Below are 25,094 nucleotides of genomic sequence, written 5' to 3' on the forward strand. Positions count from 1 at the left end.
GTCTTACGCAACACGTGCAGCAAGTTTACACACTGGGTACACCGTTGAATACCCTCTGTTGGGCCACAGAGGTAAGAAAGTCATATGAGGAAAGAAATGTCATAATCATGAAGATAAGGGGCTAGGAAACATTTGGTAACGTCCTGTTCTTCTCCAGATCAGTGAAAAGCAGCGCACTCTCTACGAGGCTCTGGAACGTCAGCAGAAGTACCAGGACTCCCTCCAGTCCATCTCCACGAAGATGGAGGCCATCGAGATGAAACTCAGTGAGAGTCTGGAGCCTGGCAGGAGCCCGGAGAGCCAGATGGCTGAACATCAGGTAATAATAGCAATGACTTCAGCTTCCTGCATGATTAAGTAGGTGCACTCTTGTGACTGACTGATCAGCCGGCCAACCAGCCAAGCATGTGTTTGGGAGAGCATTTTTTTTTTTTTTAATATCAGTTCTTACAGAGTAAACAAGATTCCAAATGGTGGTTGTTTCCACCCCTGCTTCAGGGAGGGATTTAAGAGGGGAAGATAGAAATTCAGACCTTGAACTTAATTAAAGAAAGCTGCCTGCATTAGTATTGCTTCTTTATTACTTCCATCACACAGAGCACCTTTCCTACTAGTTGCCAAATTATTTTATTGTTGTTGTGAACTGTTGTTGTAGGAATAGAATGTACCCCATGTCCCCCTTCTCTGGTTATTGTTGTTTTTAAGAAATTTAGCCGGTGCGTGCCTAGCAGCTTCCCAGTATCACTAGAGAATAATTCTCAGGCTTAAGTGAACAAAAAAGCAGTTGAAGAATAGGGTTATACCTATATTCAAAGTTATACCCTTAGGGTTGTCTCTGACTTGAATCATTATTTAAAAGTTATATAAACTAGGCAAAACTTTGGCTTTACATGAGAAACTGAGATGATTACATTAACCCAACTCTAAAGGTGTTAAAAATGCATCGATTTAAAATACATGCAAAGAAGAAAGTGCATATATTAAAATCTAGTTAATGCTTCAGCAACATGATCGAGTGTGCTGTTAATGCACAATCAGGTGTGATGGGAGTCAAGGGTGCTGAGGTGGTCACCTAAATATGCAGTCACACTGATAGGGGGAAATACTACCGACCCCAAGCACAAAGAAGGAGCATGTGATGACCCTATAAAAGGCAGAGGAAAAGAAAGGTATTTTTAGATGCAAATGAAGTGTTGTAAGAGCATGACATGATATGTGTATCTGTCAAGTACCGGGATATTTATGAGCTTTAAGAGTGAAACTCTGTACTTTGTTTTTGGAATCCAGGATATCCTTGCAATATATTAGTTGTTCATATGTATAGTCTACAATAAGATTTCATTCTTTTACAGTATAGGACCTTACAGTATAACACAAAAATGACAACATTTCATCTAGAGACTACCTATTGAGAAATAGTGTTTCAGGTTTTTGACACTCTGATAACTTCTTACGATAGTGACCAAAGTGTATACCACCCATTTTTAAGCCTTATTTTGATAAAAACTGCCTTCTTTGGTGCTTTCTGCTGTCCCAAGGTTATCCGTAGTCGTTCTGGTTTGGGGAGGGTGTTATAAAAATAGAAAATTAAAGGCCATCTTTGTTTACCTGGATAAACCAAACATGAGGATAACCAGGGACTTAGGTGACGACTACAGTGAAATTTTCTCCCAAGTGCCACTGTTCTCTTTGATACGGTAGCTGCCACCACCTCACTGTTATCTGAGGTGTTGTTTGTGTCACACCAGTGTGCTCACTAGGATTCTGTCTGCTCCCCTGCCCCCCCCCCAGCCCTATTATTGGAGGGGGAAGACAACCCACCTCCATTTGGTTACAGTTTTCTCTAAGCATTCAAAAGGAATTTGGCATAAATTATCCCAAGGGTGCATTGGAGTGAATTTGAGCATTGCTGGCTCAGATTATCAGGACCAGGGTTCCAGGGAGGGTTGACATAGTTCGACTCTCTTAATGCTCAGGGTCATCTCAGCCTTTGTTCAAAACCCATCATGCTAGTGTCCCAGGTGACTGACCACAGCTCACCAAGACCCTTCACTAGATCCCCCCAGGATTTAGGAACTGCATGAGAACAGGATCCTGCTAGTCTGCCCTGATATTTCAGAGTTCCTAATGGGAAATGCAAATTAGCTCCCAATCAGGGCTACCGCCCCCTGCGTGGCTGGCATTGGTGTGAAAACATACATGAGCAGTGTAGAACACAATTATTATTTTGTTCAAGGGATTTAATGGAGAAAACTCAAAATTGCATGTTAATGCTAAGTATTAAATATTAGAAATGAATCTGAGTTTTCTTGTAATGAATGCCAACCACTTGACTTTCTGTATCTTTCTAAATTGGGAATGGTAATGTGAACAATGTTAACAGTGAGGAGTTGTAGCTAATTTCATGATGATTACACATCATTTGAACTTAATAACTATATTAATTCTCTAATGAGAGGCAAAGAAAATATAAATAATGTAATGTTTTTCATATGATCACAAATCTAAAATTTTCCGTCTGACCTACTTTTGCCATCTGTACCTATGTTCTACAAATTCTGGGACAGAGCTGCCCACGTGAAAAGCTAATGGTATCACAAAGTCTAAATTAGTTCTTAGCTTCTGGAAGGCATTTTAAAAATTTCAAGAACTGTTGTAGAATTACTATTTCTAAGTTCCAGCTGAATGTGGGTGAGGAAGTCAGGTATGCTTTTTGTATTTTCTAAAAATTAATAGAAACACTTAACTTGTTATTTCTTTCCCAACTCTCTCTTGGAAGTATTGATGTTTCTTTAAAGAATTCCTACATTTTTCCTCTAAACATTTGTCTAAATCTGCTGAATTTGGGTGGAGTGCTGTGTCTTTCCTGTTATCTTCTCTAAATTGTATGGTAGATCTAATTTTAAGACATCCCTACAGTTCATTAGCTGACTTGTGGCTGTTCTAAGTGATAAGGCTTTCTTTGATAGGGACCTTCAGGGTCATGGACAATTCATGCTTTGTGGGTGTGTGTTGTCTTTGCCACATTAACCTCTGAGATGGGTAGTAAGCAGAGGTCTGAGGTCATTTTCTTTTTGTTTTTGCTTTTCAGTATACATGACAACTCAAAGTTTGAAATGAGCTGTGCATAGTTCTGAAAGTCATAATAAAATTCACGTTTACCTTTGGTGTTAAACCGAACATGAACTTCATGTTCTCCCCAAAGTGAGTCATTTTAGAGATGCCCAAGGTACTTCTCTAAAGCACAGAAGTGTCATGCACATATCCTCCTTGTAAAAACAAGTCTGAAACCCAAAGATGAGCATTTCTTCTCCTTTCTTAGTCTTAAGTCGGATATTGTAAGGGAACAGCTGGCCACCAGCTGAGACAGAGTTATGGGGTGAAGACATATTTGACTGCTGGATCTTTTTGTTGAAATTCTCAAATCACATAAAATTAACCACTCTTTAGTGCGCAGTCAGTGGCATTTAATACTTTCACAATGTCATTCAACCACCCCCTCTATGCGATTTCAAAACATTTTACCTCAGAAGAAAACCCAATCTCCAATAAGCTTGGCTGCTGGACCTCAAAATTTAAAACTATAACTACCTTCTAAAAACATTCACTCCCCCTTGAGAGTTAACTGAAACGTTAATGGGGAGGCTTGACCCTAACAGGATGAAAACCAGCCATTCCGGGATTCCTAAATCACTTATTCCTTACTACAGACCATCCAGAGAGCTGTTTTAGAACATTGTGAGCCTGAAACAGAAGCTGGTGACCTCACTGTACACTGATTGGTCAACTCCGCTGAGATTCAAGGAGGTGGCTTTTTTTCTTCCCGATTGCTTCATGATTCAGATACCTCTTTTATCTGTTGTGAGTTAGAATTAAGTCAGCTAGATGTGTGGAGCACCTACTATGTGCACAGCTGAAAAAAAAAACACACTTTCTCATTAATATATGATTTAAAAATGTGCTTTTAGGGGTGAATCACCAACACATTGTACAAAAAAAGCAATGGGATTGTGGGTTACAGTGATGGGAAGTAGATAAAAGGAAATTCAGGTCTTTTGGGAAAGACAGATCTTAAAAATTTATAGTGGCAACAGGAGTGGGTAGGAGGCACTATAAATATAAACACATGTGAAGGAAGGCACAGAGTAGAGAATGGGAATGAACATGATAATAAGATAGTGAGGGCCTCTCCTTGTTCATACAGGGGTTCAGTACAAGAAAAAAGACATAATGGGGTCAGTCTAGTTATGGAGAAGCCTTTAAAAGAGACCAAATAATATGAATTTTATATATTTGATAATAACCAAGAAATGGTTATGAATTAGTGGAAAATAATTTACTGAAGAAAAAGCATTTCAGAGTATAACAAACAAGATCAGTCTTTAAATTCATTACAATCTCATTAATACATTCCAGCAAGTTCTTTGGTGGAGATTGTCAAGCTAATTCTAAAATATTTTGCAAGGGACACCTGGGTGGCTCAGTTGGCTAAGTGTCTGCCTTTGGCTCAGGTCATGAAATGGGGCTCTGGAATCAAACCTGTGTTGGATTCCCTGCTGAGCAGGGAGTCTGCTTCTCCCTCTGGCTCTCCTGCTCACTCTCGCTTGCTCTCTCTGTCTCTCAAATAAATAAATAAATAAATAAATAAATAAATAAATAAAATCTTTAAAAAATATTTTTAAAATATTTTGCACATGTATAAAAATATATATTACATATGTATATACATATATATACACACACCACACATATATATGACAAATGAAAAGGGTCAAAAATAGCCAAGACAACTGAAAAGAAAATGAATAAGGTTGATGGGTGGATCCTACCAGAGGGTGAGGCTTACAAAGCAATAATAGTTATGATACTGTGACATTGGCACAAATAGCCCAACTGAGTCAATGGAACAGAATTAGAAGCCATAAGTGCACAGACACCTACAAAGACACTTGGTTTATGTCAAATATTATACTGAAAAACAGTGGGTGAAAAACATATTTTCAATAAGTCATCCAGGGTCAGTTGGATATCCATATAAAAAAATTTTTTTGACCCCTGCCTGCCCTGGACACAAAAATTAAGTTTGGGTATATTATAGATCTAAATATGAAGGTTAAAAAAAAGTTTTGAAACAGAACTTCTCCAACTATCTGTAGTACTTAATTTTTGAAATTTCTGACCCATCAGACCAGTATTTTAGCAAAATAAAGTAAGATACTGCTTGAGCATGTCGATGTCAAGTTGCTTTAAAAATTTCTTGACACCTACATTCTCTCAGTCTTGTCATGAACTGGTAACAAGCATTTTGTGAACTGATATATTTCATGGGCCATACTTTATTTAAAGTATCTTCTTCTAGAGGAGGACATAGAGAAATAATTCATGAGCTTGGGTAGGCAAAGATCTCTTAAATAGGACACCAAGTCTAACCCTAACTTTTCTGGTGAAGGAAAATGCTGATATATTAGACTATGGTAAAATTAAGAACTTTATTTTATTGAAAGGCAGCAGGAGGGAAGTCATTCCCATTAAGGGACAACTATGTCACCAAGTGGGAGCAGATATTTACAATACACAGAACCAAAAGGGACATTCCTAGGACTCCACAAGCCCTTTTGACCTCCTTTCTGTTACGACCTACCTCCATCACCACCGTGTGACCTGTAAACATCACAGACTACTTTTGCCTGTTTTTGAGCTTTATAAAAATGGAATCATGCCTGAGGTACTGTTCTGTGTCTGGCTTCTTTCCGTCCCTGTCACGATGATGGAAGTTGCTTATGCTGCATGTGCAAAGGGCTGGTTACTGTCACCTCTGTATGGTACATCACTGTCACCTGCTTTGAGGATCTTCTCCACCTAAGCCTTTCAGAGGGTTCATAGCAGTATCTCACTGTAGTTGTAATTTGCATTTCCCTGATGACTAACGAGATTGAGCACTTTTCCCTATGCTTCTTGGCCATCTGGTTATCCTCTTTTGGGACTGCCTGCTAAAAATCTTTGGTCCGCTGGAGTCCTTCCTTTTCTTTTCTTACCGATGTGTAAAGTGGTTTCTATATTTTGGGTACGAGTGCCTGTGTTCCGTTTGGTTTCTTGATCTGAGTGGCGGGACATGGGTTGTGAAAATGTACAGACCTATACTTAGGAGTCTGTGCAGTTCTCTAGATGTATAGAATAACTTCAGTGTAAATATTTAAAAATCAATTGAGTGTGATGACACTTGACAATAGGAGAAGAGAAGGTTTTTTTGTTGTTTGGCTTTTTAATATTTGTTGAGAGCCCACTCTGAGGAGGCACTGGGCTTACCCTGAAGCCTGCAGGCAGTGGCAGAGCTGTGAACCATACAAGTACAGGGATGTTAGCAACTATGAAATATTAGTAAATAGGAAGGCTGGGGTAACACCTGTTTTTTCTAACACACCATTCAAGTCCTAAATAAGAATTTCTCCTGTCAAGATCCCAGTCAAAGAGCAAGTCATAACATACCAAAAGCCGAGAAATAAAAACCGTGTATAGAATTGTGATGGATGTGAATAAAGAAATCAGCGTGCTGTTTCCCCAAAAGAGCTGGAGGTCCTAGAGTGAGTACAGGAGGCAGGAACGTCATGAGCAGGTACCTGGATGGTACCAGGACGGGCGTGGCGAGATGTACAAGTAGGGCAAGGAGTCTGGCTCTTCCTTTACAGGCAAGAAGCCACTAAGTATTCTAAAGCAGGGGAGTGAGAGGATCTGATTACCTTTTTAAAAGCTCACTCCGACTGCTTTGTGCAGAGTCGACAGGAGAGGCCAGGTAAGCCCGTAAGCAGGAAAGCCAACCAGTAGAGCATTAGAGCAATTCAGTAAGAGAGCTGGCTCTGACCTGGGGTGGGGCAGAGGAGACCTGCAGGATACATCCAGGAGGAACTGGTGTTGCACTGGATGTAGCAGGTGAAGGAAGGGGGGCTGTGAAGAGAGACTTCTAGGTCCTGAGCTTGAACAATGACAGAATGTTACCTTCCACCGAGATGAGGAAGACCGAGGAGGAAGCAGGCTTTGTATGGATCACACTGGAGATGCCAGGAAACGTGTACGTTGAGTATAAAGCCTAAAATTTAGGAGAGATGTCTGGGTAAGGGATACACCCGTGTGAGCATTCAGTATTAGGAAGCATTTGAAGCCTCAGGAACGGGCAGGAGACAACCAGGAAAGGGTGAGGACATAGAAACAGGGCACGGGTCTCCCTGGTCTAGTGTCATGTGAGCTTTGGGTTAAACCGTGGTGTTGTGTCAGACCTGGGGAAATTTGGAGTGGGTGAAAATCACGTAGAGGAAGAAAATAGTGAATTCTGTTTTCAACACAGAATTGTAGACTCAGACTGAGCATGACCCCTCTCCTCGGACTGCAGCTGAGCCTAACCGAACGTCAGGAGGACTAATTAACGGGTTCAGAGCGGTTTTGAAGTCAGAAACGTCCTGGCATTCATTCTGGTACTTTCATTTCAGAGCTTTAGTTAGTGGGACCCGCTTGCTGGTTAAACGACTTGCCCACGAACTACCTTCGCTCATCTCAGGGTGAGACTCCGCTAGGGATGTGATTCCTCAGACCCCCAAAAATACATGCAGCCATGTGATTGCACAGTCTTCTCCACAGGCCTTGATGGATGAGATCCTCATGCTTCAAGATGAGATCAGCGCGCTCCAGTCATCGCTCGCGGAGGAGCTGGTGTCCGAGTCCCCCGAGTCCGACCCCGCAGAACAGCTGGCCCTACAGTCCACGCTCACCGTCCTGGCCGAGCGCATGTCCACCATCAAGATGAAGGCCTCAGGGAAGCGACAGCTTTTGGAGGTAACGAGTGACTCTGAAGGTGCCGCTCACGTCCACGTTCACTCCCCAACTTGCGTTGACAAGCGTGCAGGTTGTTTACGTGATCTACATTTTTATGGTTTCCCACTCAGAAGAAGCTGGTATTGTGTGTGTCTCAAGGAGGGTCTCGTGAATAGAGCAGTGAGTCAGTGTGGAGCCATGAATGTGTCTTTTCACCACTTTCTGACTCATTTCAGCATGAAAAATTGAGAATGTGGAAAAGCAAAACTTGGTAGACGTGAGCCTTGGGAAGGATAATTGTGAAAGGTTTGCATAATGGTTTGTTCTGTTTAAATAAGGGCATTTTATGACTAGTATTACTAATACTCTGAAGAGTAAATCTTTAGTCATCCTTAACCAATTTGAGCACATTAGTTCATGAAAATAGTTTTGCAATTCTGGTTCTCATGTTCCTTAACGTTAACATTATTTAATAGATAAATTTTGGTGACAGTAACATGGGTTACAAAATAAGTTATTTTGCTTTTTCTTTGTTTTCTTATAATTCCTGGCCCTAAACATAAATGATGTTCATATTGTTGCTTCTATAAATTTGATTAGACTGGAGACCTCTTTTTTGTTTTTTGAAGATTTTATTTATTTGACAGAGAGTGACACAGCAAGAGAGGGAACACAAGCAGGGGGGAGAGGGAAAGGGAGAAGCAGGCTTCCTGCTGAGCAGAGAGCCCTACACAGGGCTCGATCCCAGGACCCTGGGATGATGACCTGAGCCAAAGGCAAACGCTTAACCAACTGAGCCACCCAGGCACCCCTAGACTGCGGACCTCTTAAGGATCTTTCGAGTGTCTCTCTCCTGGTGTCTCTAGGGTCAAGCACCTTCTCTGGCACATAATCAGTTCTCAATACATTTCTTCTTATATGAACTTAAGAATATTTATTTAGCTGCTGGTTATGCTGTAATTCAGTTGAACATAGACCTGTTGTTTGAGAGAAATTTAAAATAATGTGTCAGCTATATTTAATCTCTATTTTCAACAAGCTTCTCTAATGATTCTAAGGTGACCCCAGAAATTTTAAAAATAATGACAATATAAGTTATTAATGAAATAATTTTTAAAATAAGGTATTTACAATCCTTGTCTTAAGAATTAATTTTTGAATTCATTAATACTGTTCCTAATCACACTATGAAATCCTTATGGAGGTTTTAAATGACGTGATTGGCTTGTATTTTTTTTAATATGAATTATTTGCCATCATTGAGAAAATCCAAAGATATAACCAAAAAATTTGAATTTCTGCTTTCACTCAAGAAACTCGTACCACTGAGCCCATGCTTCCTGTAGGGACTCACGTGCCTGAAACCTTATGGTGGTGCTCTGTCCCCACCACTCCTTATACTTTCCCAGACATTGAGGTAAAGTATCTATTGCCATTTACCGTCTTCTGCCATTGTTTTGTTCTAATCCTTGGTCAATTTCTGTTATTTACATTATCTGCCTAGCCCCATAGGCATATTATGTAAGAAGCTTAAACTCTGGGTTCACATTAGAATCATCAGAGAAGCATTTAAAAAATACTGATTTTTTTTTTTTTTCTTTTTAAGGTGACCTGGAAAGTTAAGGCAGGGATTTTCTTTTTTTGTTTGTTTTTAGGTTAGTTTTTTGTTTTTTGTTTTTTTAACAGAGAGAGAGAGAGAGAGCACAAGCAGGCAGAGCAGCAGGCAGAGGGAGAGGGAGAAGCAGGCTTCCTGGGAGCCTGACGTGGGGCTCGATCCCAGGACCCTGAGATCATGACCTGAGCTGAAGGCAGTTGCTTAGCCAACTGAGCCACCCAGGCGCCCCTAAAAAATACTGATCTTGAGACTCATTTCCAGAAACTCTCATTTATCACTCTGGGATGTGGCTTAAGTATGGGTATTTTTTTTTCTTTATAAGTCGCAGTGAGGGGTGCCTGGGGGGCTCAGTGGATTAAAGCCTCTGCCTTCCGCTCGGGTCATGATTCCAGGGTCCTGGGATCAAGCCCCACATCAGGCTCTCTGCTCAGCAGGGAGCCTGCTTCCCCCTCTCTCTCTGCCTGCTGCTCTGCCTACTTGTGATCTCTGTCTGTGAAATAAATATCTTAAATCTTAAAAAAAATATATCTTTAAAATATTTTTAAAGATATTTTAAAGATATTTTTAAATATCTTTAAATATTTTTAAAGATATTTTAAAGATAATTTTTAAAATATCTTTAAAGATATTTTTAAATATCTTTAAAGATATTTTTAAAATATCTTTAAATCTTAAAAAAATAAAATAAATAAGTCGCAGTGATTCTGATATCAGCACAACCAGGAGCAAGAAGAACCTGGTTCTTTTGTGTTGAATCCTCATGACTTTACCCGGTGGTGATCTATGTTACATTTTACTTAATTCATTAGGAGAAGTTAAGCGAGCAGCTTGAGGAACAGAGACAGGAACAGGCCCTGCAGAGGTATCGCTGTGAGGCCGACGAGCTGGACCACTGGCTCTTGAGCACGAAGGCTACTCTGGACACGGCACTGGGCACAGCCACAGAGCCTATGGACATGGAGGCCCAGCTGGTGGACTGCCAGGTACAAAAATGGTCTTGAAGGAATATGCCAACATCAGAAAGTATATTGTTTAACTATAGAAAACACAATAGTAAAAAGACTTGGTATGGATATATGATTTTTCACAATCCATATGTTTTATACAGTTAGAAAGTAGAAAAGCAACACCTTACGAAAGCCTAAATGATACCCAAAATTGGACTTAGTCTTTTGAAAAATTTTACCGGTGGTATCTACTCTTTAGAAAATCTTCAGCTTCCTAAAAAGGACATTTTTTAAAGACCATAAATACCAGAAACACTTATGGTATCTATATTTAGTGGCTAGTAAGAACTACAAACCCAATGAAAATAATTACTGTCAGTGAATCAGACTGTGGATAAACACAACATGAGGTGTCTCTAGGTGCTCTGTTGTAATTTTAGTTCTAACTCTGATATATTGTTTGGACAACTTGGAAAGACTGTCAGTTACAAAGAGATAGACTAAACATAGGAAGGTTGTCTTTTGGAGCAGAAAATTACCTTCCTCTGATGTGAAGCCGCTCGGAATTAATGTAAGGACTAATGATATTAAGGTTTTTATTGTAATATTTCTTATCTCTTCATTATGGAAACTTTAAGAAACATGTATTAGTATAAAGAATAGATAATGAACTCCCAGGTACCGGTCACCGAATTTCAGTGATTAGCAACATAATAGACTTCACATGTGGGTGAGTATATCTAGAAGCACTTTCATTTAACAAACTAACACGTATCTAGAAAGATTTACCTAATCCGCAGTAGTGAGTATCAGTATGCATGACTTCATATGGCTCCTGTTTAGAATCAGGAAATGTGCAAAAACCATTAATGAACGAACACTGTATTTTTTCTTAATATGTAGTATGCTATTTTGATTGTTCCTTTTATGATTTGGGATTTGTTGTAATAGTGATCATTATAACTTGGATTTTTAAACTCTCTAGCCAATTTATCTATGTGTATTCAAAGCATTGTTATTCTCTGGATGGTAGAGAGTAGAGAGGCATGTGTGAATGTTTTCTGTTCTTTATATCATCCTTTCTTGCTGGAAAGAAATGTCTATTTTTTGCGTTGCCTGCTAGTGCTTAAAATTAGCACATGTACTAACTAGCGTTCCCAAATTATGTTTTACCATTACTCCCACCTCTCCCTTTTGGATGTCTCTATTTTTGTAGCTATACATAAATTCCACAATTCAGATAATACATTTCAGGGTTTTTATGAAGTATTGAAATGGTATTTTGACAACATTTTTAGAAACTAGAAGCATATGGAATCACACAAATGTACAGCAATTCCTCAGTCCATTCAAATGTAGTATTTAAGCCAGTCGTGTAATTAGAGCTGTGGCTATTACTAGGGTCTCATTATGACTTTTGGGGCCCTGGACACTTGGCCTCTATGGGCGTCTTCCTCTATAAAACAACAAAAATTGGGGCACCTGGGTCAGTGGGTTAAAGCCTCTGCTTTCGGCTCAGGTCATGATCTCAGGGTCCTGGGATCGAGCCCCACATCGGGCTCTCTGCTCAGCAGGGGTACTGCTTCCTCCTCTCTCTCTGCCTGCCTCTCTGCCTACTTGTGATCTCTGTCTGTCAAATAAATGAATAAAATCTTTAAAAAAAAGTTATATTTTTATTTTATAATTGCTTTGGTACAAGAGTAATATGATCCAGGGTGGATTTATTAATACATTTTCATTATTATATTCATTTTTTCTTCTGATTTTAGAAGAAATTAAAATTAAGATTTTTATTGGCCCTCTGAAAGTATTATGAGCTCTCAGCACTGTGCCAGCTGTGCCTAATGGAAAAGTCTGTTCGGCACAGAATTATATTAGTTTCTCAAAAATAATCTTCAGAAAATCATCTGTTAAGCCCCATTTCGCTAAACATTTCATGCTTCCATTTAGTTCAAGTTTTTTGGTTCCAACATATATTCTTACAAGTTGATGGTAGTTTTTCTGATTTAAAATATCTTTTCTCATTAATAAATTACTTTGACTGAATATAAGCTAGAGAGCACATTTTAAAAAGTTCAGAGTTAAGGACTATAAGAACAGAATGATTTCTGCAGAAAATAAAATGGTTATTATTTGTTTAGCTGTGATTTTGTGATTGTGATTTTGTTCTTTTTTAGTTTTTGTTTTAAATCTTACCTTGGAAGAAGGAAGACTAGTTTGCTCCTTCTCTAAACTTAGCCTCTATTTCAGAAGAAAAGGCAGCCCTAAAGAGTTGTCACAGGAAGTGAAAGTAAAATTCTTAGGAAAACTTTTGGAAATGCAAGGTTAAAAATATATTATATAAAAAAAACAAAAAAATTGAAATCAAGAAATGAGAGCAGCAATCTAAAAAGAAAAGCAGTGTCTTGAAAGAGAGAATCATGGGTGCCTGGGTGGCTCAGTGGGTTGAGCCTCTGCCTTTGGCTCAGGTCATGATCTCAGGGTCCTGGGATTGAGCCCTGCATCAGGTTCTCTGCTCCGCAGGGAGCCTGCTTCTCCCTCTCTCTCTGCCTGCCTCTCTGCCTACTTGTGATCTCTGTCTGTCAAATAAATAATTAAAATCTTTAGAAAAAGAAAGAAAGAGAGGATCAGCTTTAAGTCGACACTAAAGGGTTGATCCTATGATGTCTTTACTCTTATCAGTCATAAGCATTAGAAGCTAACACTAAAATGATAAAACAATCATAATAATAGGATACCACAAAGGCCTGGTCTTTTCTCCTTGTCCGTCGGCTGGATGAAATATGCTTTCCGTGTGCTTTTCCAGTATGTTTTCCATTATATAAAATCTAATCTTAAAGAAGAGAAAAAAATTAGGAAGCTCAAGGAATTTTTAAAAATCTATAACCTCTCTTCAGATCTGTCAGAGAAGTAGGAAAAAACCCCGGAGGCATGCTCTTGCAGTGAAAGACCAATGAAGTGTTGTGTTTCCATGTGAGAAAGGATCTTTGTGGAGACCCGCAGGACGTGTGAATGTCATCCTCATTTCTGTTGTTCCAGAACATGCTGGTGGAAATCGAGCAGAAGGTGGTGGCCTTATCGGAACTCTCAGTCCACAATGAGAACCTGCTCCTGGAGGGCAAGGCTCACACCAAGGAGGAGGCTGAGCAGCTGGCCGTAAAGCTGAGGACCCTCAAGGGGAGCCTCCTGGAGCTGCAGAGAGCGCTGCACGACAAACAGCTCAACATCCAGGTAAGGGCTCCAGCCGCGCAGCAGGCCAGCCCGGCGACACCGCTCAATCCTAGGGCATCGCTGCCGGGCCTTTTCTGTGCCTGGTGTCCCTAAAGGAAGATTTGGGGAAGGAGACATCCTTCCGCTTGGATCTGCTTTACACACACTTTGGCACTGATTTTCAGATAGGTTTTGTAAGGACTGTGCGAATCCATACACCTGAAGACAGCGATATAGGAAAAGGAAAGAAAATGAAAATAAATACCCACATTTAGCAAATATACTATTTTAAAGTATTTAAACATAGGTCATAGGTTAAGATATTCTGTAACATTTTAATATTTTTCTTGTATTCTCCTTGTATTCTGTTTTTCAGATATACTCAGGCTTTTTAATTTAGGGCTCATACCTTACATTGTCATATATTCTAGGTGAATTGAACCTTTTTACTATCACGTGATGACCTTAAAATTCCCAAATAGTGATTTCTGTTTTATGTTTTTGGAGCTTTTGATTTTAGGAGCTTTTGAGGGGTATTATTTGCTTGATGTATCCTTTAACTTTCCTTGGTTTTACCCTTTCTTTGTCCTTCTGTTTTAGATTTGCTTCTTAAAAAAAAAATTGGCTGTACTTGTTGGTTTTAAACATTTATCTAATCAGAAAATCTCTGACTTTGAAAGGACAGGGTTAGTCCATTTAAGTTTACGGGGATTACTGATCTGTGTAGACTTCTGTTATCTCACTTTTTGTTTTTTATTTTTTTGTTCTCCTCCTTCAATTCCTTTTTTCTCCTTTTTAGCCTTTATTTTTAAGTGGTTGAATGCTTTTTTTCCCCCAATATCTATTCTTTACCACTCAAACCTAACAAATTCTAAGTTTATTTCTTAATCTTCTTCTAGGTCAATATAAGAACCTCAGAACACGTTCACCCAGACTTCTCCTCATGTAACTTTCATTCTGATACTGTCCAGTATTTTAATTTTGTTTTTTTAATCTATAAAAATTAGAAATTACTATTATTATCCTATACAAAAGTTAAGGGGACATTTATTGAGAAGCAACTATGTGTCAGCTGCTCTTTTATATAACAGAGTGAAGGAGGGTGGAAAATAACTATATTTGTATCTATATGCCTGTGTTTATGTCTATACATTCTTAACCTCAGAGGATTATGGTTGGGGGAAACAGACAATAAATAAAATTAAAACCCATTATTATATATTAAGTTAGGAGATGATAAGAGCTATAGCTGAGATACCATAAGGTGAGTAGATGGAGAAAGGCAGTCTGGGTAGATTGGCGGTTCTAAACAGGGTGTCCAAGGAAGCCTCCCTAAGGTCACATTTGAAGGAGAACACTTTGCAGATATGAAGGAGAGAGTTTTACACAAAGGGGAAAGCCAGTGCAAAGGCCCCCAGGTGGGATCATCCCTGGTCTCTTCAAGAAGGCCACTGTGGCTAGAGTGGAGTGAGCACGGAGAGAGTGGTGTCCGTTAAAGCCCGACACAGGTAGCGGGACATGGTGCAAAGGATCTTACAGGCATTGTAGGTACTTTGGTTTTTACCCTGAGGGAAACAAGAAACCACTGGAGTATCTGGGAATGACAAGATCAAGAGGAGTGACAAGATCAGCCTTTATCTACTATAGGGGACCAGGGTGGATGCTCAGACACCAGTTAGAGGGCAGAGTGTAGAGGTTGAGGTGACGAGAACTTCCTAGATTCTGTAAAGGTGAAAACTATCTGAGGAACAGATGTGGGGGGACAGAAAGAGTAGGTAAGTCAATAGTCTAATTTCGTAAAGGTGAAGTCTGAGATGCCTATTCAGTGTCACTTCATGGCTGGAATTCAGGGGAGAGACCTAGACTGGAGTCCTCATCCTCTAGATGGTCCTTAAGGCATGAGGTTTGATAAGATCCCAAGGGACTGAGGAGGGACGAAGACCCAGGTCCCAGAATCAAGTGCTGGAACACTCCAGTGTTAAGGGTTTGGAAGATGTGGAGGATCCCTCAAAATAGAATGAAAAGGAGAAACCAGGGAGATGGGAGAAAGATGAAGAGTTTGGTTCCTGGAAGCTACTTGCAGGTAAGTAGGGCCAAGAGGAGGAGTGGGAGCTGACCATTAGATCTCACAACATGAAGGTCTTTGGTGACGTCGGCAGCAACTGTTGCAGTTGAGTAGAGAAGGCTGAGGTACTTGGAATGAGAAGTGAGGACGAGGGGAGACGGGTTGGAGAGGAGAGTATGAATGACTCGGGAATTTCCCTATGAGGAGTGGCAGAGAAATGATAAGCTTAAGAAACACTTTAAGATCGGAAGAGTAATGGCGTGCCTACATGGGGATGAAAGTATGTGGAAGAAAGTAGAAGAAAGAATGATGAAAAAGAAGCTGATGAAAAATGTGTAGGAGGGAGAAGATAGGGCCAAAGGGCAGGGTGTGGTCTTAGAACTCCAGTACCAGGGAAACCTCTTACCTGAGTCAGATGCTGGCAGGGCCCAGGACACCAATATTGTGGTGGAAACTTGACGGACATACACTCTGACTGCTTCTGTTTTCTCGGTGTAATGACAATTCTTTTCAGACTAAACTATGTATTTTCAGTTCTTTTTGCTAATCATGTAATTATGTGGTCTGGGACATCAAGCCTGATCAACAGAAAACTGTTAGAAGAAATGGAAGAATTTAGTAAGATGACTGGCTTATCAAAAATAAGTAAAGTGGAGAACCCAGGGGCACCTGGGTGGGCTCAGTTGACTAAGCATCCAACTCTTGATTTCAGCTCAGGTCATAATCTCAGGGTGCTGGAATCCAGCTCCATGTTGGGCTCTGTGCTCAGTGGGGAGTCCATTTGGGGGTTCTTTCTCTCCTCCCTCCCTCTGCTCGCTCTTTCTCTCTCTCTTAAATAAATAAATGAATCTTTTTTTAAAAAATGGAGAATCCATAACTTTGCCATGTACAAACAAAAAACAACTTAGAGAAGTAAGAATTTTCCATCTGTAATACCAACAAAATATGAAATATTTGAATTCTCAACAAATAACATTTTAAAACCTGGGTAGAATAAAAATGTGAAAAAAATGGACAGATAAACTTTATTCTTAGGGAGGAATACAACATTTTAAATAAAAGATGATTTTTTTTTCTGTACTAACATATAAATTTAAGTTATTTGGAATGTAACACAATGATATAAAATGTGACAAAATTATTCCAGGTTTATCTGGAACAAAATAAATGTGAAAAAACCATAATATTCTGAAAGTGAAGAGTTATGAGGGGCTAATTTAATTTTACCATATATTAAAATACAATATTACAATAATTAGAATAGTTTGGCATTGGCAAAATAATGAATAAACAAAAAAATTCACAGAATAAGTATTCCAGAAAGTGACCCAGTATTTAAGGGAAATTGATAAATGGTTAAGGTAGCATTTCAAATCAGTGGATAAAACAGTAATAAAGTAATAGGCAAACCATTTGAAATATGATAAGCTAGATTTCCTGTTCCATTCTTTATAGAAAAAAAGCATCACAGATGAACCAAATATTTAAATATAAAAACTTAAACCTGAAAAGTTCTGGATATATGAGTATTGGGAAGGATCTTTGCCAGTAAGCTCCGCACCCAGAATTTTAGTTTCTTTAAAACTACTACACAAAAATGAAAAAGTTCTATATGACCAAAAACTACTACATAAAAATGAAAAAGTTCTTTAAAAAATTTTTTTTTAATTTTTTAATTAACATATAATGTATTATTAGCCCCAGAGGTACAGGTCTGTGAATTGCCGCCAGGTTTACACATTTCACAGCACTCACCATAGCACATACCCTCCCCAATGTCCATAACTCCACCACCCTTTTTTTTTTTTTTTAAGATTTTATTTATTTATTTGACAGAGAGAGAGATCACAAGTAGGCAGAGAGGCAGGCAGAGAGAGAGGTGGGTGGGGGGGAAGGGTGGGTAGCAGGCTCCCTGCTGAACAGAGAGCCCGATGCAGGGCTGGATCCCAGGAGCCTGAGATCATGACCTGAGCCGAAGGTAGAGGCTTAACCCACTGAGCCACCCAGGCGCCCCAAAAATGAAAAAGTTCTATATGACCAAAAACATAGTAACTACATGAAAAGACAGAGAGGGAAGAAACTGTATAATTCACATAACAAGGAATTAATTCCCGTAATTTCCACACATCTTTTGTAAATCAGTATGAAAAGGTCACCTAATAGAAGTATAGACAAAAGATGAAGAGATAATTCAAATGAAGAGACATACAAATGGCCAGTGAACAGTGAACGTATGAAAAGATATTTTAACTCACTATTGGTTAAATAAATGCAATCAAAGGCAAAATACTGCTTTTTTACTTTAAATTTGCATACTTCAAAATGCACATGCAACCTGACTTTATGAATTAAAGCAAAAAGGAAAATGTTAAAAATATTAAAATTAGGGAGTAGGGAATATAATTGGACAAATGAAGATGATTTTCTGAGACCAAAAGTTTATAGTAATTTACTTGGTTTTACAAAAAAAGTGCTATCAATCTAATATAGAATGCTTTTTTGTTGTTGTTCCTAATGGTGGTATGTGAATGAACCTTATCTCTAAAACCAGGTCAAAGGGGAAGACTTCAAGGTTCCACATCTGGAATAGTTATTGAGAGAGCTGCACTTGTTGAAAATTACATAAAAAACGGATGATGACTATATGTTGGCTAATTGAACATCATCATCATCATCATCATCATCAAAAAGAAAGCTGCCTTACCGCTTAGAGCAGATAGGAAGCAAGGGGGCAGCCTGATACGTTCGCAGGTGGCACATGTCAGGATTAAAAGGAGGTTTGAGGGGTGGGGGTGAAGGGGTCAGGGCACAAATTCCAGGGCTTCAGGCCTGCCACAGGCATATAAATGAGCGAAGCAGGCCCAGTCAGGACCTTGGTGGGCTGGTCTCATGTCAAGCAGCTGTTCCTCAGCTTGAGCGATTGTCATACGAGAACTTAGAGGCAGCATTGCTAGATCTTCCAGAGAAGGGACATTCAGATTTATATCTAAAAATCTCCCAGTTTTAAAACACTGCCATTTGGGGCGCCTGGGTGTCTCAGTGGGTTAAAGCCTCTGCCTTCGGCTCGGGTCATGATCTCAGGGTCCTGGGATCGAGTCCCACATCTGGCTCTCTGCTCCGCAGGGAGCCTGCTTCCCTTCCTCTCTCTCTGCCTGCCTCTCTGCCTACTTGTGCTCTCTGTCAAATAAATAAATAAAATCTTAAAAAAAAAAAAAACACTGCCATTTGATTCTAGAACTTTAAAATAATCTGTGTGCCAAACAAAGGTCAGACTAGGTTCTTGGACCGTCACTTTACAACTGCCTTCCTAAAGTGTCCCCATCCTGGTGTACCTCGAGTTGTTCACTAGGTGACCTGGGGCAAGATCCTGGAACTTGAGGCCAAATAACCTGTTTTCTCATCTGTAAAATAAGCATATTAATAGTATTCGACTTTCAAAAATCCTGAGGATTTTAACGCAAGTAATGCTCATAGGAAGTGCTCAAATAGCAATGAGTCTAATAACAACAACCACCAGCTGTTTGCAAACCACATTCTCTGGGGGGAAAGGAACTCCTGACATGTTGGAAGGTTAGGTCTGAGATGGGTCAGGGCTGGCTGGGCTGAGCTCTGCAGCCGCTTGCGGAGCTCACACACCCGGTCTGCTGCCCATGGCCACAGAAATTCTTCAGATAGAGTAAAATCCTGACCCTGCCCACAGGTGGAAGGACTTCCTGAGCATACCGTTGTGAAAAGTGTAAATACTGGAAAATACAGTGTTTCACTGAATCGAAATTGAACCTTGTTTATTTTTAAAGTACCTATAAATTTCCTCATCTTTTGTCTAATGAGTTTCCAACATATAAACTACTGATTTTCTCTTTTTATAATTCGAGTTATTTGAAGAGATTGTTTTTCCAACTGTAGGAATGAAAGGAGCCCTGTTTCCATTATTGTTACCATAAAAAGGGTCATTTGCCTTCGTGTAAAAAAATTCATAGTTGATCTGAAATTAACTAATGTTGATTGGGGAAAAAACGTAATGTAGATATCAGTGAGGTTGTACCTTTCATTTGGGGTTTGCATGATTCAGGAGATCTGAAGTCCCTTCCTCTTGTATGGCCATAAGCACACCATTTCTCAGTGCTGCTTGGTCATATCTATCACGGCCATCTTTTTTAACTAATTGGACTTCTGTATGTATCAAAGAATAACCAGTCCCTCTAGGGCACCCTCCAAGACATTTCTTCTCTTTGTGAAGGGACGCAGACATATGGGCATGTAATACTATCTCTTGAATTACATGGGATCTTTCCTCATAAAAAGTTTAGGTCATTTTCACACATTATCATCCTTTGAAGGAGCAGAGTTTGCTCTATATAAACAATGAAATGCTTTATAAAGTAATGTTTTATTTAATGTTTAGCATTTCCAATCCTCACTAATCTTCCAAAGAATGTTCCTGGCAAAAGTGGTTACTGTTCTATTATTTCCAAAATAAACAGCTTATGTAGCCCCACCCTTGGGGAACTCTGGGGACCAAAACTGCCTTACTTCCTGTTTCCTAGGTAGGAGAGAAAACAGTTTCCAGACCTACAAGAAGAGAATGTAATTATCATTATTCTATTCCTTCAATCAGTGCCTTCTCATCCCCTGAGGAAAGGGAAAGAAATTTGAACTGGATTCTTAATCATTTTTTGTTTCCTGTGGTCCAAGTCTTATGTTTCGAAATGACTAAATCAGTCAAAGAAAAATTTACTAGCTGAAAAATGGAACCTAACCACATAGAAAATACATACTAAACATCTGCTTTTGATGCTACTTAATTTTTGTTTCTCTAAAGCTGTGGATTCAATTAGTGAAATATGACTCCCCTTAGATTTTAGGTCTTAGATTCTGAATAAGTGTCTGGCGTGTAAAAGTAGTTAGCTGTTCTTAAGATCTAACATTTCCATCGTTATTTTTCTAAGCACAAATTCAGTGTGAGGAATTTGGGGGGTGGGGCGGGAAGCTCTCAATCGAACAGTAGTAACCTGTGTAGAAGGAAGGGTGAGGTGCTGTCCTTAAGTAGTCACCACTTGAGTCTCTAGGCTGGGCTCTGAAAACAACCCCTTACGGAAGAACAAAGCAGAGGGGAAGTGACCTGATCCCACGTGAAGTGGCAGGTCATGGCCATGGCCACCGTTTTGTCAGCGGAGCAGCTCTCACTGGGGACAACTTTCAGCCTTGTACACTGACTTCCTTGGTGTCATTCTCTGTAGGTCCCTTTTGACCTGCTGTCTCATCCTTATCAGAAAAGCCAGGATCTTTCAGAGTTTATGTTGAGTAGATGGTGCATTCTCAGATGGGAGAGAATCTGTTTCGTGCAGAAATGTGTGGGCTTCGTGCTGAAGAGTGCCCACTCACCCCGTACCTCCTACCCTCAGGAGAATCAACGGCTTATCTGTAAGCAGCATTCCTGGAGGAGTGGGGAGTATACTGAACTGGGTGTCACCGGTCCCCCATTGGAAAGGTCCTGTGAAATGCAAATGGCGCACTTTAAACCAATGGCGTCCCCATTGTCCTCTATAAGCCATATTCTCTTGCTGGGAAGCTGGATCATCTTAAAGGAAGGGAAGTCACCTGTGAGCTAAGGTGGCTCTGAATCTGGGAGAGGATTATGTATAATATTACCTCTGGGTTTCACGGTTTCCTTCAGTTCACTCTACTTCCAGCATTGATACCAACATGGCAAAGTCCATGATCTCTACGTTATCTCAGACATTTTGCAACTTAATCATGAGACTCTAATGAGTGAGACAGAAGGGTTAATAGACCCCATTTATTTCCCCGAATACTTAGTGTAGAAATCTGAAAATGAGAGGAAGAGAAGGGTCTTCGTGGGCGGTCAGGCTGGATGACCTGCAGCGGCGGGCTCTCATTCCATCGTCACATTTAGCGATGAAGAACCAAAGGACTGGAGAGTAGCAGCCTTGGGGTTTGGGAGCAGGACCCCTCCTCCATGGAAGCTACCTGTAAACTGTCCCTCTCCTCTGCCCCATGGTACAGCCACACTGGTAAGGGGTAAACTGTCCCTCTCCTCTGCCCCATGGTACAGCCACACTGGTAAGGGGTAAACTGTCCCTCTCCTCTGCCCCATGGTATAGCCACACTGGTCCCATCACTGCTGCTGCTCTCTCTGAGATGCCCGATTTCTCTCCCTTCACGGTCTTTGGTCCAGCTCTTCCCTCTGCCTGGGCCGGGGGGGCCCTACACCTACATCTGTGCCACGCAGGTGGTTTCTCATCACCCGGTGCTCAGTGCACTTGTCTGCTCTCAAGAGACTTTTCTCTGACCAGCCTGGGAAAGCTTTCCATCCCATTATCTAGTTGACGGTCTTTGTAGCTCTTAGCTTATCTTCTCGGTTTACCGTCTGCCTCCCCAGCAGGGCCCCTGTCTGGCTTCTTGGCCGAATATGCCTAGAACAGTGGCTGACACACAATGCATGCTTATTTAATAAGTGTTTAGTGAATTAGTCGTCTTAAGATTGTAGGCTTTATCTTTTTGACATATATATACACACATGTGAGTAGAAGGGCTCTCCTTCTGAGCTAACTGCATTCTGATATGCAGTATCAAATTCCGTCAGAATAATCGAATTCCATCAGAATTCCATCAGAATAATCATGCAGGATGGTTAAACTCCTGCCTGGGTAACAAGTAATTTCTCTTGTCTTTCTCCTTTACCCAAACAGCATCCACGCCAGCAGTGGCAACAGATGACAGTGGGGTCTGGTCTGGGTGGCGATGGTACGGGAAGTGAGATCTAGAGTTATATTCGCATGGAAAAAGTTCTGGAATATCCAGTGACCACATCAGTCAGCTAAAAAAGCCCAATCTCTGAGTAGACAGTTTCCCCCTCAAATATTTGAGTATAATCATCTATTTATTGTTCTCCTTTCTGCAAATACCATAAATTCGATGGGTTTTGTGTTACCTTTTTTTTTTTTTAAGTCTGGTTTCATGTCCAAATGGATCTACTTTGGTATCATTCTACAGACCACACCAAAGTCGCCTTCACTCCATTTGGTTGAGGTTTCTCTGTGGATAGTATGACTCTTGATTTCTGCCTCATTAAAAGCAGGGCACAGCGCAAGAGAAGGAGGAGAGCCATGCTGACCTAACTGCCAGCCAGAGCCCCGGGGTCCAGGACTGGCTGGCCCAAGCCCGGACCACATGGGCCCACCAGCGACAGAGTAGCCTCCAGCAACAAAAGGTAAACCACTTCTGACCTCTTCATCACCTGCAGACCTGCCGCACAAACACCTGAAGAGACATGTTTTAGGTGGACAAGTGACTTCTGTACTAAATACAGAGCGCCCCATTATCTTCCCTTTGGACAGACACAAGGCCTGGCTAACTGCTTCGGTGTACTTTCTTCTGACCCCTGGAATGACTGGTCATTTTAAAGCCCGATCTTTAAGAAAAGGTGGTGTTCAGGTTTACAAATAGCATCGCTCGGTTATAATCTGCCTGATGAAGGTTACCGACTCTGTTCCCAGATTTGCCCCAATTTGAGCCTATTTTAGAGAATGAGTAATCTCAGAAAGGCCTTTGAGAATTGGTAAAAATAAACAAACAAATAAATAAATAAAATAAACCTGAGTTACATGTTTTTAAAAAAAGACTTATTAAAAATGCAATTCATTTCTCACTTTTAAGGAGATACCATCACAAGATAGGATTAAAAATTATTGCCTAGTGAAACAACTGAGCTTTGATGAGTAAGAATGATTTCTCATTGGCACCGTAGTATTACGTATGGGACATATTAAAGTATTTCCTTTTCTTAAACGCAAAAGGCATTTTTCACAAGTAGTGAAGAAGTAAAACCAAATCTGTTGATTGTCCAATTTACAAAGCAAGTGGGAGATTCAAGGGAGCTGCTACCCTCCAGGATTTATCTCAGCGGCAACAGGCAGTATTGATTTTGAAAAGTGAAAGTGCATTGTGTACCACTTGAGGGCACCATTGCCCAGCAGAATTCTTTTCTTTTTTCCATTAATTTTTTCCAAGATTTTTCAGAGATACCTTTTATAAAAGCCAAAGAAAGGTATAGAGTACTTTAGAGACATGATTGTGTGTTTACCTAAATCACACCCGATACGCAAAATCTGAATTTAGGAACTTACTACAGGCATTCTCTGAGAATTTTCTAGACGTAAAACCACGATTGTAGGTAATAAGCAAAGTAACACATGTTTTCATTTCTGCTTGTCCTTGGGCAGGAGTTGGAACAGGAATTAGCCGAACAGAAGAGCCTCCTGCGGTCAGTAGCCAGTCGTGGTGAGGAAATTCTCACCCAACACTCAGCTGCAGAGACCTCTGGTGGTGCTGGGTATGTTTCAAAAACACTTTCTCCCAACTTGCCCCGATTTGAAGAAATGTAAACATCTCACTCGAAATTTTATTTTAAACATCTGCAAGAGCTTAATCGTTTTGTTTTCACTCTGTGATATTAAATTTATTTGCATTTTGAACATTTGTTGTGCAACATGAGTATAGCTGGTCATTACGAAGGCTAGTGGCTGGCTTCTTTTTTTTTTTTTTTTTTTTTAAAGATTCCATTCATCCACCTGACAGACAGTGGTCACAAGTAGGCAGAGAGGCAGGCACAGAGAGAGAGAGTGGGGAGGAAGCAGGCTCCCTGCCAAGCAGAGAGCCCTATGCGGGGCTCGATCCCAGGACCCTGAGATCATGACCTGAGCTGAAGGCAGAGGCTTAACCCACTGAGCCACCCAGGCGCCCCTAGTGGCTGGCTTCTTTGCCCTCTGTCCAGTAACGCTGAGCATATCTGTCCAAAGAAGATGCTTCTGAGTTCATTTTTTAGAATCAAATAAGAAATGCATTCTAAACACATTCCTGTGTGTTTCTGAGTGATTATATCTAACTGCAAAGTATTTTCCCTGCAAAATGAGCTTATCTATCTCTAACATCACTCGGAAAAATAAATGCGTGCGCCCACTAAGCGTCTTTGTTTCTCTTGATGATGTCTGTCTATAATTTCTACGTGTAAAGTCATTGAGTTTCAAGAGCTGGTTTGGAATGGAAACTGAAAGCCTTGTACACAGCCAAGCACAAGTGTTAAAAATGAAGGAAGTTGGAGAATTTTCAGGTTGGAGATTCTGACTTAAAAGGCAGGACAGAAAAGAAACCACAGCAGGGTTGCAGTATCCCTGTATTTTGAGTCAGGTCTGGGTTTTATTCCATTTCTCTAGAAGTCGTCGTGGGAAAGGAATCAGCCCTGAGCCTCCGTGTGCTCACCTCTGGGATGACAGAGCTAATCGACCGCCTTCATCTCAGAGGGGTTTGAAAGCGGTGGATGCAGCTGAGAGGCTATGGAGGAGAACCTTAAACTCCAAAATATTTTTTTTTATTTTTTTTTCCAAAATGTTTTTTAAAAAAAGTTTCAGTGAAACCGCTTGTGCCTTATAAA

The 25,094-nt window shown here is 40.3% G+C and overlaps 1 protein-coding gene across 1 annotated transcript in view; it reads left to right on the forward strand.

The window, feature by feature from the left end:
* SYNE1 (spectrin repeat containing nuclear envelope protein 1) overlaps positions 1–25,094 on the forward strand; it is a gene marked incomplete at its 5' end in the record, with an annotated part of 469,383 nt that overhangs the window by 313,174 nt on the left and 131,115 nt on the right. The window contains 6 exons of the mRNA XM_080806008.1: positions 158–319; positions 7,630–7,824; positions 10,228–10,401; positions 13,405–13,596; positions 22,743–22,874; positions 23,887–23,996. Coding sequence (XP_080662134.1) covers positions 158–319; positions 7,630–7,824; positions 10,228–10,401; positions 13,405–13,596; positions 22,743–22,874; positions 23,887–23,996 — 965 coding nt within the window. The remainder of the gene's footprint in view (positions 1–157; positions 320–7,629; positions 7,825–10,227; positions 10,402–13,404; positions 13,597–22,742; positions 22,875–23,886; positions 23,997–25,094) is intronic.

Source organism: Martes martes (genome assembly GCF_963455335.1).
Source record: "Martes martes genome assembly, chromosome: 6".
In the NCBI taxonomy this organism is placed as follows: Eukaryota; Metazoa; Chordata; class Mammalia; order Carnivora; family Mustelidae; genus Martes; species Martes martes.